Below are 13,131 nucleotides of genomic sequence, written 5' to 3'. Positions count from 1 at the left end.
AGCATCCGTATGGCTTGCAAATTGTAGAAGCCTCGGAGGTGTAACCAGAGAAGGTTCCCATTGTTTTCATTCTGGTGGGATATGTTATATGCCATTAGAGTGAAAACTTAGTCTTTTGCTAGCAGTTGCCGCTAGGGCATCTACGCCATTTCGTTCGTTGCAATTCGGGACTGCACGCTGGGGTTTGTTTTGGTTGGATCAGGGAGAGCAGCATATGTGCCTCCTGATGAGAGACTAATAAGTTTCGAAACCGGTAGAGGTGCTTGCAGCACTCTCTGATTGGACTGGAATATGGTTCGGCTGTATCTTCGTTTTGCAACGAAATTGAGAATGGTTATTCATTTTTTTTTTTATTTTTTTTTTATTTACATTTACTCTGTGTGGAGTATGAAGGGAACCAGTCTCGTTGGAACTTTACCGCGCTGAGCAGATGTGACGTGAATTGTAAATTGTAGAATTCCCTCATCTTCCTTAGTCTCAGCATCCGTATGGCTTGCAAATTGTAGAAGCCTCGGAGGTGTAACCAGAGAAGGTTCCCATTGTTTTCATTCTGGTGGGATATGTTATATTCAAAAAAGAAACATGGCGCCTCAGAAGAACGGTCGTGTTTACGACTCGGAAGTTAAGTGTTGTAAAAAGTGTTATAAAGTTGCACAAAGTGGTCTATTATGTGCGAATTGTGGAACGTTATCCCATAGTGGCTGCCTGAAGCAACTAAAATCGATCAAATATATCGATGATGAGACAGTTATATGCTGTGAGGAGAGTGTGAGGTTAAGTGATCCACCAAACAAAACCTTGGATAGTGAGGCTGACGATGAGGATCCGAGACAAACTGAAATAAGGTACTTAAAGAAAATTATTAATCAGAATGAAACAATAATATCAAATCAACAAATTACGATAAATTTATTGAAGGAACAACTAGATTTATTTAAATATATGCAAATAGCTGATCAGTCGCCATCTACAAAACAAAATACGAATTCAATCAACCATTCAAACAGAGACCCAAATTTTGAACGACCGAAACAGTCTAGCAGTAAAATATATCCAAAAAACGAAAACACTACACCCGCAAAAAATGTTGCTGTAAATGAAAGTCTAGTTGTTGATAAAGAAAGGAGTTCCCCAACAAAAACTCTATTTAAAAATAGTACCAATAAAAATAAACAAGTTGTTTCCTTAATCGAAAATAATAAACAATTATCAGCTGATATTTTAAGAATACAAACGGAGGCAAAATGTTCAGATATCATTAATTTAACAAACGATGAGAATTTGATAAATACTGAGTCTGAGAGTAAAAATTCGGTTCCAGTTCCAAATAATAATGGGCAAGAATGGAAAACTGTTAGGTATAAAAGAAGGAATGGACCTATTGTTATTGGCAATAATGAAAACTCTGAAATCAGTGGTGTCCCAAAATTTAGTCATCTTCATGTTACTAGGGTAAACCAGCATACAACGGCAGATAATCTTAAGAAGATGTTAGAAAAACACTTTCCAGAAGTGATATGTACGTCCTTAACGGCTAAGCATCCCAACATATATTCATCCTTTAAAGTCTCAATTTTTGAACAACATTTTGGTTTAGCGATGGACCCAAAACTATGGCCCGTAGGCTCTTATGTAAGCAGGTTTTTTGTGAAGCGTCCAACACATACTCAAATAAAATGAAGGATGAAGAAACGACCGTTAACCCTCCATCAAATTTTCAAAATAACCTAATTCAACAAGGCACGGTAAGCATGTTTCATGTCAATTTACAGTGTATATCAAATAAAGTCGATATGATCAATGCTTTTCTTGCGGATAAAAAGTTCTATGACGTCATATGTTTTTCAGAGCACTGGCAAACTGAAGAAAATCTAAAATTAATTAACATCTCCGGCTTTTCACTAGCTAACTTTTTCTGTAGGGTTGAAAAGAAGCAAGGTGGCGTTGCAATTTATGTAAAAGAAAATCTTATGTACTCTTCTCTTAATCTAAATGAATATACCGTAGAGCAAACTTCAGAGTTTTGTGCAATTTATATACCTTCAATGAGAACCAATGTTTTAACTGTATACAGATCAGGTAATGGTGACTGTGACTTGTTCTTGGTGAATTTTGAGAATGTTATAGCATTCTTACTTAACAAAGCAGACAAACTGATTATACTTGGGGATTTTAATATAAATTTTAAAATTAAATCTGACTCTTCTTATGATATTCAAAATCTGTTAATGTCTTTTGGTCTAGAAATAACGATAAACGATTATACTAGAATCACATCTCAATCCAGTAGTTGCATCGATAACATTATGACTAACTTTTCTGAAAATATCTACAGGGTGGGCGTATTTGAACCTTGTTTCTCTGACCATCGAGCACAATTTATATCTATTGATTCTGATCTTAAAGTTGTTGACACTAATCAATCACTTCAACGGTCTATTACTTCTTCTGGTTTGCAGAAGCTTAAATATGCACTAGCTAGTACAAAGATGGACTTTTTCTATGACACCAATAACGATCCCGATGTCTTGATGTTCTTTTTAACTGAAACTTATAACAACTTAATATTAAAGTTTTTTCCATTAAAAAAAGTACGACAAACTGCTAAAATAACACCCGTGCAATGGTTTAATGACGAATTAAGGTCTTACAGATCTAATCTTTCTCTCATTAAACACATTGCAGATGTCACTAAGGATCCCGATATTTTCAAACTATATAAACAACAAAAATATGAATATAATCGGCAGTTACAAAATGCTAAAAAGTCGGCTTACTCTGGTTTTATTGCTAACTCCAATAATAAACCTAGAGACTGCTGGAAAATATTAAACTTCGAAAGAGGCAATACAAGATCCAGTTCGGTACAACCAGATCTATCTCCAGACGAAATAAATCAATTTTTTATTACAATCGCAGAGAATATAATTACATCCCTTCCCACTATTAATAACGATATCCTCTTCAGTTACAGAAACTATCCTTCCCCGAGTAAGTCCTTTTGTTTCCGACCCGTTGTGGAAGATGAGATCTCTCAAATAATTAAATCTCTTAATAATTCCAATTGTAAGGACGTTCACGAAATTAATAGCAAAATTTTAAAAGAAACTTACCAAATAGTTTTAACACCTTTCACTCATCTTATTAACTTAATTTTATCAACTGGAGTATTTCCAGAAGCACTAAAGTACTCAAAGGTACTACCTATCTATAAAAAAGGTGATTCCTCGAAAGCTGACAATTACAGACCCATAAGCATTGTTTCTACATTCGGGAAAGTGATTGAAAAGGTGATCAAACAACAATTATATTCTTATTTTGAGTCTAAAAGTTATTTTAGCAACTCGCAATATGGATTCAGAAGTGCTCGTTCTACTACAAACGCGGTATATAATATTGTGAGCGAGGTGATTGAGGGGCTTGAACGTGGCAATCGCATAGCAATTTCTCTCTGCGATTTGTCGAAGGCTTTTGACTGCGTTTCACATGACATTTTGCTCCACAAATTAAACTATTATGGAATCAGAGGTATCCCTCTTAAGCTTATCTCTTCGTACCTATGTGGTAGACACCAGGCTGTAGTGTCTAAAGGTTATCTCTCCGATTTTCGACCCGTAAAACATGGAGTCCCACAAGGTTCGGTCTTGGGACCTCTTTTATTCATTATATATGTCAACGATTTGCCTCATTTCATATCTCCGTACAAATCAGTACAATTTGCGGATGATACGACATACATAATATCAGGTAATAAAAATGAGGATTTAAAAATGGCTTACGAGGAAGTCTCTGATAAATCTAGCACATGGTTTGCTGCGAACAAACTAAAACTCAATACTGAAAAAACGCAGGACTTGATTATATCTGCAAGTGGTTTACATGGCGATCCAGATGACAAAGACACTGCTAAACTATTAGGAATAACCATAGACAATCGATTGAACTGGTCGGCTCATATTTCACAAGTAAAGGCGAAGCTGTCTAGTTCATTGTTTCTTATTCGTCAACTAGCAAGGGTTGTCAACTTTGAGACATTGAAGGTGACATATTTTTCTTTATTTCACTCACACCTAAGCTATGGATTAATCTTATGGGGCAATTCAACAAATGCTCTTCAAATTTTCAGGATGCAAAAGAAAGCTATCCGGATTTTAGCAGGGGTTAGTTATCTGGAACATTGCCGACCTCTCTTCATCAAATTAAAAATTATGCCGCTACCTACTCTGTTGATATATCAAGTTCTGACTGAAATTCACAGAAAAAGGTCCCATTTAACAAAGCAGTCTGATGTTCACGTTCACAATACGCGATACTCTCACTATTTACGAACAAATCGCTCTAGATTGCGTCTTTCAGATAAAAATTGTCTTAATTATAACTACTACAATATTTTACCAAAAGATATTAAACAGCTAAGCTGTAACAGTTTCAAAAAAGTAATAAAAAGGTATCTGTTGAAACATTGCTTTTATTGCTCGGAAGAATATATGACTCATTGCAGAACATCTACTGAAATGCTTACCGTGACACAAAATATTTTTTGTTAATCTATATTCTTGTTTGTGATACATATTTATAAGTTGTGTTTTATATTTCTGTTTTATATACCTTGTGATTTTATATACCTTGTAATTTTTATATTCCTTATTTTGACTTTGTAATTTTGACTTGCTACAAACAATTTTTTTTTGTAAAGTAGTTAAATAAATCTATCTATCTATCTATCTATGCCATTAGAGTGAAAACTTAGTCTTTTTATTATAATATACTTTATTTATATACCAAATTTCATCTATCGAACTTTATAAATGATAAAACGGCACAGTAAACAAACAAAAAGTCATTTATCTCAAAACTCACTTTCTTCACATATACTGTTTTACCTTGGCAAGCAAGATGTATTAAACAAGTTCTCCAGAAATTTAAAACAAGATATAACTATGCTGTGCTAATAAGCTACAGATAAAAAATAGCAATATTTTATAGCAAATTGCGTCACGAAGTTGAAACACGTAGAAAAAGGCAGGAAGTTCAAAGAAAAGAAATATAACTTACAGCCATTATAGCTATTATAGATATAAATGGACAGCGGAGTAAGACTGGTAAACAATGTTTTCGATTAACTTTGGATGAAACTGATAAATTTATACAAAATACCCTGAGACGCAAATCGAATAGTGAAATGAGACGTCCCAGATCAGTAAATCTGAAGACTACAGTGAAACTAACCAATTTCTGGGTAAATCTATAATTTCTGGGTAAATCCTTAACCTACCTACCTACCTATAATGAACCTACCAAAATAAAACTTGGAATACCCACTGGTGACTCTGATAGAAGAAGACTCTGAACAGACTAAAATATAAGACGCTCTTGTTTCGCTTTACAACGAAATGATTAATGTTGTTCTGAAGCTATTTCCTTGTGGCATTTTTATAATCAACTATTTTTAATGGGAAATAAGCCACAATTTTACCGAAAAAATGATTTTATTAACAAAGTAAGTTATCAATCGAAGTAGCACAGAAAACGACAATAAATATCGTCTCCATACCACCAGATTGACAACAGGTGGAATACTTTCTTTGGTTACACCTCCTGAGATTTTCAAAATTTATAAATCGTACAGGGGGCCGAGGAAATTAAGATGAGAGAATTTTAAATAATTCACAGCTCATCTACTCAGCGTGGTAAAAGCTCCAACAAGAAATATTCCTTAATGCTCAAAGAAAAGAGTAAATGAATTAAAAATGTATAAACATTCTCAATATCTTTGCAATACGAAAATTCAGCAGCTGCATAATACTCTGGTTAAATCAGAGGGTGCAGGAAGAGTCTATACCGGTTTCGGAGATCTTTTTCCCCTCATCAGTAAACCCATATCCTCTTCTCTCCGATTTACCCAGGTACCATAGCTTGGGCCTTCCCGAATTGCAAAGAAAGAAATGTCACGGATGAACTAGGGCCATCTACCGAAAAACAAAGTAAGTTATCAATCCAAGTAGCACAGAAAACGACAATAAATATCGCTTCCGTACCACCAGAACAGGGTGAATTTACCACTGACAACAGGTGGAATACTTTCTTTGGTTACACCTCCTGAGATTTTCAAAATTTATAAATCATACAGGGTGTCGAGGAAATTAAGATGAGAGAATTTTAAATAATTCACAACTTATCTACTCAGCGTGGTAAAGGCTCCAACAAGAAAGATTCCTTAATACTCAAACAAAAGAGTAAATTAATCAAAAATGTATAAACATTCTCAATTTCTTTGCAATACGAAAATGCAGCAGCTGCATAATACTCTGGTTAAATCGGAGAGTGCAGGAAGAGTCTATACCGGTTTCGGAGATCTTCTCGGATTTCCGAACGGTTTCCATCACGGTTTCGGAATCTTTAGTATTGCAAAGAAATTGAGAATGTTTATACATTTTTAATTCATTTACTCTTTTGTTTGAGTATTAAGGAATCTTTCTTGTTGGAGCTTTTACCACGCTGAGTAGATGAGTTGTGAATTATTTAAAATTCTCTCATCTTAATTTCCTCGGCACCCTGTATGATTTATAAATTTTGAAAATCTCAGGAGGTGTAACCAAAGACAGTATTCCACCTGTTGTCAATCTGGTGGTACGGAAGCGATATTTATTGTCGTTTTCTGTGCTACTTCGATTGATAACTTACTTTGTTTTTCGGTAGATGGCCCTAGTTCATCCATGACATTTCTTTCTTTGCAATTCGGGAAGGCCCAAGCTATGGTACCTGGATAAATCGGAGAAAAGAGGATATGGGTTTACTGATGAGGGGAAAAAGATCTCCGAAACCGGTATAGACCCTTCTTGCACTCTCCGATTTAACCAAAATATTATGCAGCTGCTGCATTTTCGTATTGCAAAGAAATTGAGAATGTTTATACATTTTTACGATTTTATTAACGTTTCGAAGCCTAAATCGGGTTTCGTTGTCAAAATACAAAATACTACTAAAATAAACAAAAATGTTGTTGCTAAGTAAAAAAAATTCTTCTAATATAATTTATTTAATCTGACTCATTTATATTGGAAATTCAGACGTATATTCAGACGTGTATTAAGACTTTAAAATGATATCGCCAATATTTATGAGTTGCGTTCCTGGGACGACTTTACTAAAAGATAGTTCATTCGATGACATGAAATCATTCCCGACTCAAGAATATCCGTCACAAAAAAATCATATCATGTGATCTGTCTTTAAAAAGACAACCAAATGCAACGACGACAGTAAAATTCTCGCGTTAGAGATTCCATAGTAAATCACGAGGGAAAACCAGGAAAAAACCTCGTGATACTATCCCGAAATCGTGAGTATTTGGTCTTACATTTAATTTACTTTCAAAAAACTAATACCAAATTCTGACTTTAATATGTTTAAATTATAAATACTATTAAAATAATAATACATAGATATACAATAAGTAATAGAGTACAACCTCCCATATCCGGACCTGTCATATCCGGACATCCCCATATGCGGACGGTTCTGCGCCGTCCGGATCTAACGAAATCTACCGAGAAAGGCAGTCCTGCTGTTGGACAACGCACTAAAAGAAGAACTAAAAGATGGCGAAATAATGTATTATAGAATCTATAAAACGTGTCTATCGACGAAAGTTATTGACGGCGTTGATTACTGGAATGTATGAAGGAGAAAACGTTTCAGAGACTGTAAAAGAAGTAGCGGTCTTGATATCCGGATTTTTTATTCGGATATATTATTGACTTAGTCGTGGTATTAAGAAAGAAAATACCACGATTAGTAAGTCAGTAACATATCGAGTTAGTACAAATTTTATATTTTAGTATTACTTATTGTATATCTATGTATTATTAATATTATTTATAATTTAAACATCGTCAGAATTTAGTATTAGTTTTTTGAATGTAAATTAAACGTAAGACCAAATACTTACGATGTCGGGATAGTATCACGAGGTTTTTTCCTGGTTTTCCCTCGTGATTTACTATGGAATCTCTAAGGCGAGAATTTTACTGTCATCGTTGCATTTGGTTGTCTTTTTAAAGACAGATCACATGCTATGATTTTTTTGTGACGGATATTCTTGAGTTGGGATTGATTTCATGTAATCGAATGAACTATCTTTTAGTAAAGTCGTCCCAGGAACGCAACTCATAAATATTGGTGATATAATTTTAAAGTCTTCTACTTTAAAATGTATAATATACGTCTGAATTGCCAATATAAATGAGTCAGATTAAATAAATTATTAGAAGAATTTTTTTTACTTAGCAACAACATTTTTGTTTATTTTAGTAGTATTTTGTATTTTGACAACGAAACCCGATTTGGGCTTCAAAACGTTAATAAAATCATTTTTTTTTTGAAAATTGTGGCTTATTTCCCATTAAAAATAGTTGGTTAACGAATTGATTATTTATTTATATTAGTGTTACTGCTATTCTAAGTATGGTGGACCATTTTTCGTTGGAATATACCGCGCTGGATAGGTGAGAAGTGAGATGCTCTTAGATCTCTCTCGGCCTTCTTTGCTCCAGTAATTCGTTGGTTTGCAAATTTTAGAAACAACGCATAAACGATGCATAATACGCGGCGTTGATACCTTTTTTACTGAAGAATACTTGAAAAAAGCAATTAATTCCATAGTTCCAGTGGCGGAAGTGAGAAGAATAAAACGAAAAATTATAAACCCTGAAACCAAAAAAGAAGAATTTGTCAATAGACAATTGGTAGTAATAAATTTTAAAGGTAATAAAATTCCGTCCTCTATTAATATAAATATGGTTAATTTCCCTGTAGAACCATACATCCATCCAGTTGTTCAATGTGTAAAATGTTTATGTTACGGTCACAATATCGTTCAATGTAAAAGCAAATCTCGTTGTTCTCGATGTGCAAATGAGCATTCTTCCGCTGACTGTAATTCCGAGTTGCAAATGTGCGTTCACTATAAATTTTCTGATCATCCTTCAATTTCAAGAGACTACCTAATGTACAAAAAACAACACGACATAAAAAAAGTAATGGCTTTCGAAAATAAAAGTTTTAAGGATGCCGAATTATCGATTAACAATCCAGCTTATGCCAAAATTAATACCAACAATAGGTTTGATATATTAAATAATCTTGAAAACTTTCCCGATTTAGCACCAGCAAACAAAACAATTTATTATGCTCCTTTAAATAAACCAAAATCAAATTCAACCGCATTAGAATCAAACACAATTAAAAGGCGAAGAACTGAGACTTCTTCTCAGACTCCAAGCACTAGTAATTCAGATTTAGAAAATTCCCATCAAAAAAGACAAATTACTCTTCCCCCATATACACCCGCTCCACAACAGAATAATTTCATGTTTTGTCGAGATAAACTTATCTCGCAGATATATTCATTAATTACAAATATAATTAATAATCAAGGAAAATTTAAATTAAATAAGATCAGGGACAATATCATTACAATATTCGATAATAATGAAGATAATTTAGAATCCATTCTCACAGATAGTGAAAATGGCTACTAAAAATATTACAGAAAAACTAACCATATTACAATGGACTTGTAGATCCATTTCTAGTAACAAAGGCAGTCTTATGCATCATATTAACAACTACCATACAGATATAATAGTTCTATCAGAAATATGGCTCACATCCGGTCATCATTTTAGACTTAAAGGATATAACTTTATCAATAAATGTCGTGAAGATGGTTACGGTGGCGTAGGTATTTTCATCAGACAGGGAATAGATTACCAATAATCCGAAGTTAATAATAATTTCGATGACAGTATAGAAGCATGCGCAGTTTTTTTGAACAAAATGAATATCTCATTAGTATTAATCTATAGATCATCAGATATTAGAATAGAAATAAATGACTGAATCAACCTATTCCTTCAGTTTAATATTGCAAAACTATTTTTCTGGGAGATTTTAATGCTCACCACGGTATGTGGGGGCCAATTGCAGACGACAGAAATGGTAGAATATTAGTGGAGGCCATGGATTATTGTGAAATAATTACATTAAATGACGGAACACCAACAAGAATATCCCCAACTAGTAATCATTCAGCCGTTGACTTAACTCTAACATCTCCCCTCTTAGCCGACCGTATAGCTTGGTCAGTAGATTCAGATTCATTAGGTTCAGATCACTACCCAATCAATATAGAAATTCAAATCAATCCCTCCTCCTTTGTCATCAACCCATCAACAAAACGGAATGACTCTCGTACTGACTGGTCTGTTTTTGGAAATATTTTTGAATTAGAAATTAGTGAGCTCAATAATTTAGATAGGAATTCAAATTCAGTAGACAAAATCGAATTTTTCCTCAATGCAATCACGGTCGCAGTATCGAAATCTATGCCTATTAAGAAATCTTTCACACCTTCTGTACCAAGACCTTATTGGTGGGATGAGGAATATTCTGCGATTGTCAAAAAACGAAAAGAAGCTCTCAGCGAGTTTAAAAAACAAGGTATTTTATCAATTATCTACAATATCAAAACATTTCTGCTAATGTCAAACGTACGTTCAAATTTAAACAAAAAACAGTTGGAAAATGTTTTTGAATAAATTAAATAAAAACACTCCTCTGACTGAGATATGGAACACTGTAAGATCTATTTGCAATAAACACCATCAAAAAAGGAAACCACAATTAGACGAAAGCCTTATTCAAAAAGTTCTTGATACATTGGCTCCTTCATCTGCTGCAGGTTCAATTTTTAACGACATTAATCAATTTCACTTCCATCAAGACTCAGACACCCTTTCAAAAAATTTTAGCTTTTCGGAATTAGAACTAGCTTTTAAAAAATCAAAAAATACTGCACCTGGACTTGACGGGTTCACTTATACGATAATATATAAATTGCCTGAAAGTGGTAAACTTCTTCTATTAGAAATTTTTATTGATTGGTGGTTGAAACAAAAGTATTCAGATAGTCTTAAAAATATAATTGTGTGTCTTCTAGCGAAACCTAAGAAACCACCTGACTTACCTTCGTCCTACCGACCTATTTCATGGTTATCGTGTATTACAAAAACTTTCGAAAGGCTTATAAAATTTAGACTCGAACATTTTGTCGAAAACAGATCAATTTTACCAAAAAATCAGTATGGATTTCGTAGAGGTATAGGTACAATTGATGCAATCTCCCATTTAGTTACAGATGCTCAATTGTGTCTATCAAAAAATAATTACATGTTGTGTCTTTTTGTGGAACTTAAAGGGGCTTATGATGTGGTAGATTTGGAAATATTATATTCAAAAATGGTAACGTTTGGTATCAATAAAAGAGTATCTATAAATATTTTAAATTTGTTTGCTAATAGAAAAATATTTTTGCGAGATAGTCATAACGTTTTACATGGTCCAAGAGTACTTTACAACGGGCTTCCGCAAGGCTCTATTTAAGTCCCCTTTTGTTTAACTTATACACTGCAGACTTGCATGATTTGATGAGCGATGACATACAAATTATTCAATACGCGGACGATTTATGCATTTATGTCACCCATAATACCTACGATCGCTGCATGATAGACTTAAGACGTACTTTTGACAGGTTACAAAACTGGTTCGACGATATGGGTTTTAGTGTTTCACCAGAAAAGACAGCTGTGATGTGTTTCACAAGGCACAGATATCAGTTAGTCGATAATTTCTCTATAGGTAAATACACTATTCCTATCGTAAAAGAATATAAATATTTAGGTATAATTATAGATAGTAAACTTCTATGGACCAGTCACATTAAGTATGTCAAACAAAGATGTGAAAAGGGAATTAATATTCTGCGCTTCCTCCCCAAACAGAGCAGGGGCGCGGATCAACAAATTTCCTTAATGTTCTACAAGTCTTATATTCGCTCGATTTTGGATTATGGGTTACTCTCTATGGTTCTACCTCCAATACGAACCAACCTACTCTTGATCGAATACAATATAGAGCTCTGAAAATATGTTTGGGAGCCATGGCATTGTGTTGGGATACACGGCATCTCTTAGTAATCTTCTTATTAAAACAAATCCTTTTAATAATTAAAAATATCTTTAGCAAAACAAAACTACGTTTGTTGATAGTAAATACAATCGACCTACATTCGCACATATCAGTGTAACAGTTTAGGTTTGACCAAGGTCGGGTTGAAATAACAATAGTATTCTTTATTTTTATAACCTAGTCTACTCAGCACTTTTAATTAAACAATCTTACTTTCATTATATACAAAAAACAATAACAGAATTACCGAGGATTAGTTCTAATTATATCGCGAACAGTACGTAATTTATATTTGAGATCCCAAAGGGAAAACATCACAGCTACTGAGAACTAAAGTACCACCAGCTCTTTACCGTTAGTACTCTGACTTATAGAAATAAATGCATCTACTGTGAAAAGAGTTATTTCATCAACCCTTATGGTAGGGGGTAACCAACCCCTAAGTATCCAGGGTGGCTCAGAAGTCAGGAGCCACCATATGGCGATCCAAGACCAGGCGAGAACGTAAGGAACAAGCAGTCTAGAACGAGAAATGGGAAAAACGTCTATGGCTGAGGATCTTGCACCTCGACCACCCTAGAACAGTGTGGTATGCAGAAAAGGATGGAGACATCAGGCCTGACATGGAGCTGAATGGAATGGTATGGAGATGGAACTTCGTGTGGACAATGGTATGGGACGTGCAGCGAGGACTTTTTGGTGATACGAACAAAGACGTTTAAAGTGGTAAGTCCATATTAGCTATTTTTATGGTATTTCCTGATTCGTATAATAATTAAGTATTTATGATATTAGTCCTGATTCGTATAAAGTATAAAGTAATATTAACGTAATTATAATTTAAGATGCACATTACCTTTTAAGTTTTACCTATTTTTACTTATTTATTCTATTTTAATTTCCTGATAATACCAATATATACAGAATTTTTTTACCCTGATATTAGTTATTATAGGACGCAATGATACAATTTTTATATGATTTTTTTATATATTTACCAACATATATTTTTATCTTTACTGACTTTTTATCCATTTATTATTTGACTACTGATTTTTATTACATTTTTATTGGTCTACTGCTTTTTAATGGTGATTT

General features: G+C 33.8%; 1 protein-coding gene across 1 annotated transcript; it reads left to right on the top strand.

Moving 5' to 3' along the window:
• Positions 1 to 582: 582 nt before the first annotated feature.
• On the top strand, positions 583 to 12,159 carry LOC126891082 (uncharacterized). Its single transcript, XM_050660260.1, has 3 exons — positions 583 to 845; positions 1,598 to 3,197; positions 12,088 to 12,159. Exons 1-3 carry the CDS (start codon positions 583 to 585, stop codon positions 12,157 to 12,159), a joined length of 1,935 nt encoding a protein of 644 aa, XP_050516217.1.
• Positions 12,160 to 13,131: the final 972 nt, after the last annotated feature.

The sequence above is a fragment of the Diabrotica virgifera genome, chromosome 9 (genome assembly GCF_917563875.1).
Source record: "Diabrotica virgifera virgifera chromosome 9, PGI_DIABVI_V3a".
Classification (NCBI taxonomy): domain Eukaryota; kingdom Metazoa; phylum Arthropoda; class Insecta; order Coleoptera; family Chrysomelidae; genus Diabrotica; species Diabrotica virgifera.
The sequence above is the reverse complement of the archived record's forward strand: the minus strand, read 5'-3'. Positions and strand labels throughout refer to the sequence as shown.

Coding starts and splice junctions, on each gene's coding strand:
- LOC126891082 (XM_050660260.1), top strand. CDS start 583: ATGGCGCCTCAGAAGAACGGTCGTGTTTACGACTCGGAAGTTAAGTGT. Junction 846..1,597: donor CCGAGACAAACTGAAATAAG/GTACTTAAAGAA, acceptor ATTTTGGTTTAG/CGATGGACCCAAAACTATGG. Junction 3,198..12,087: donor AAGCACTAAAGTACTCAAAG/GTACTACCTATC, acceptor AAATATCTTTAG/CAAAACAAAACTACGTTTGT.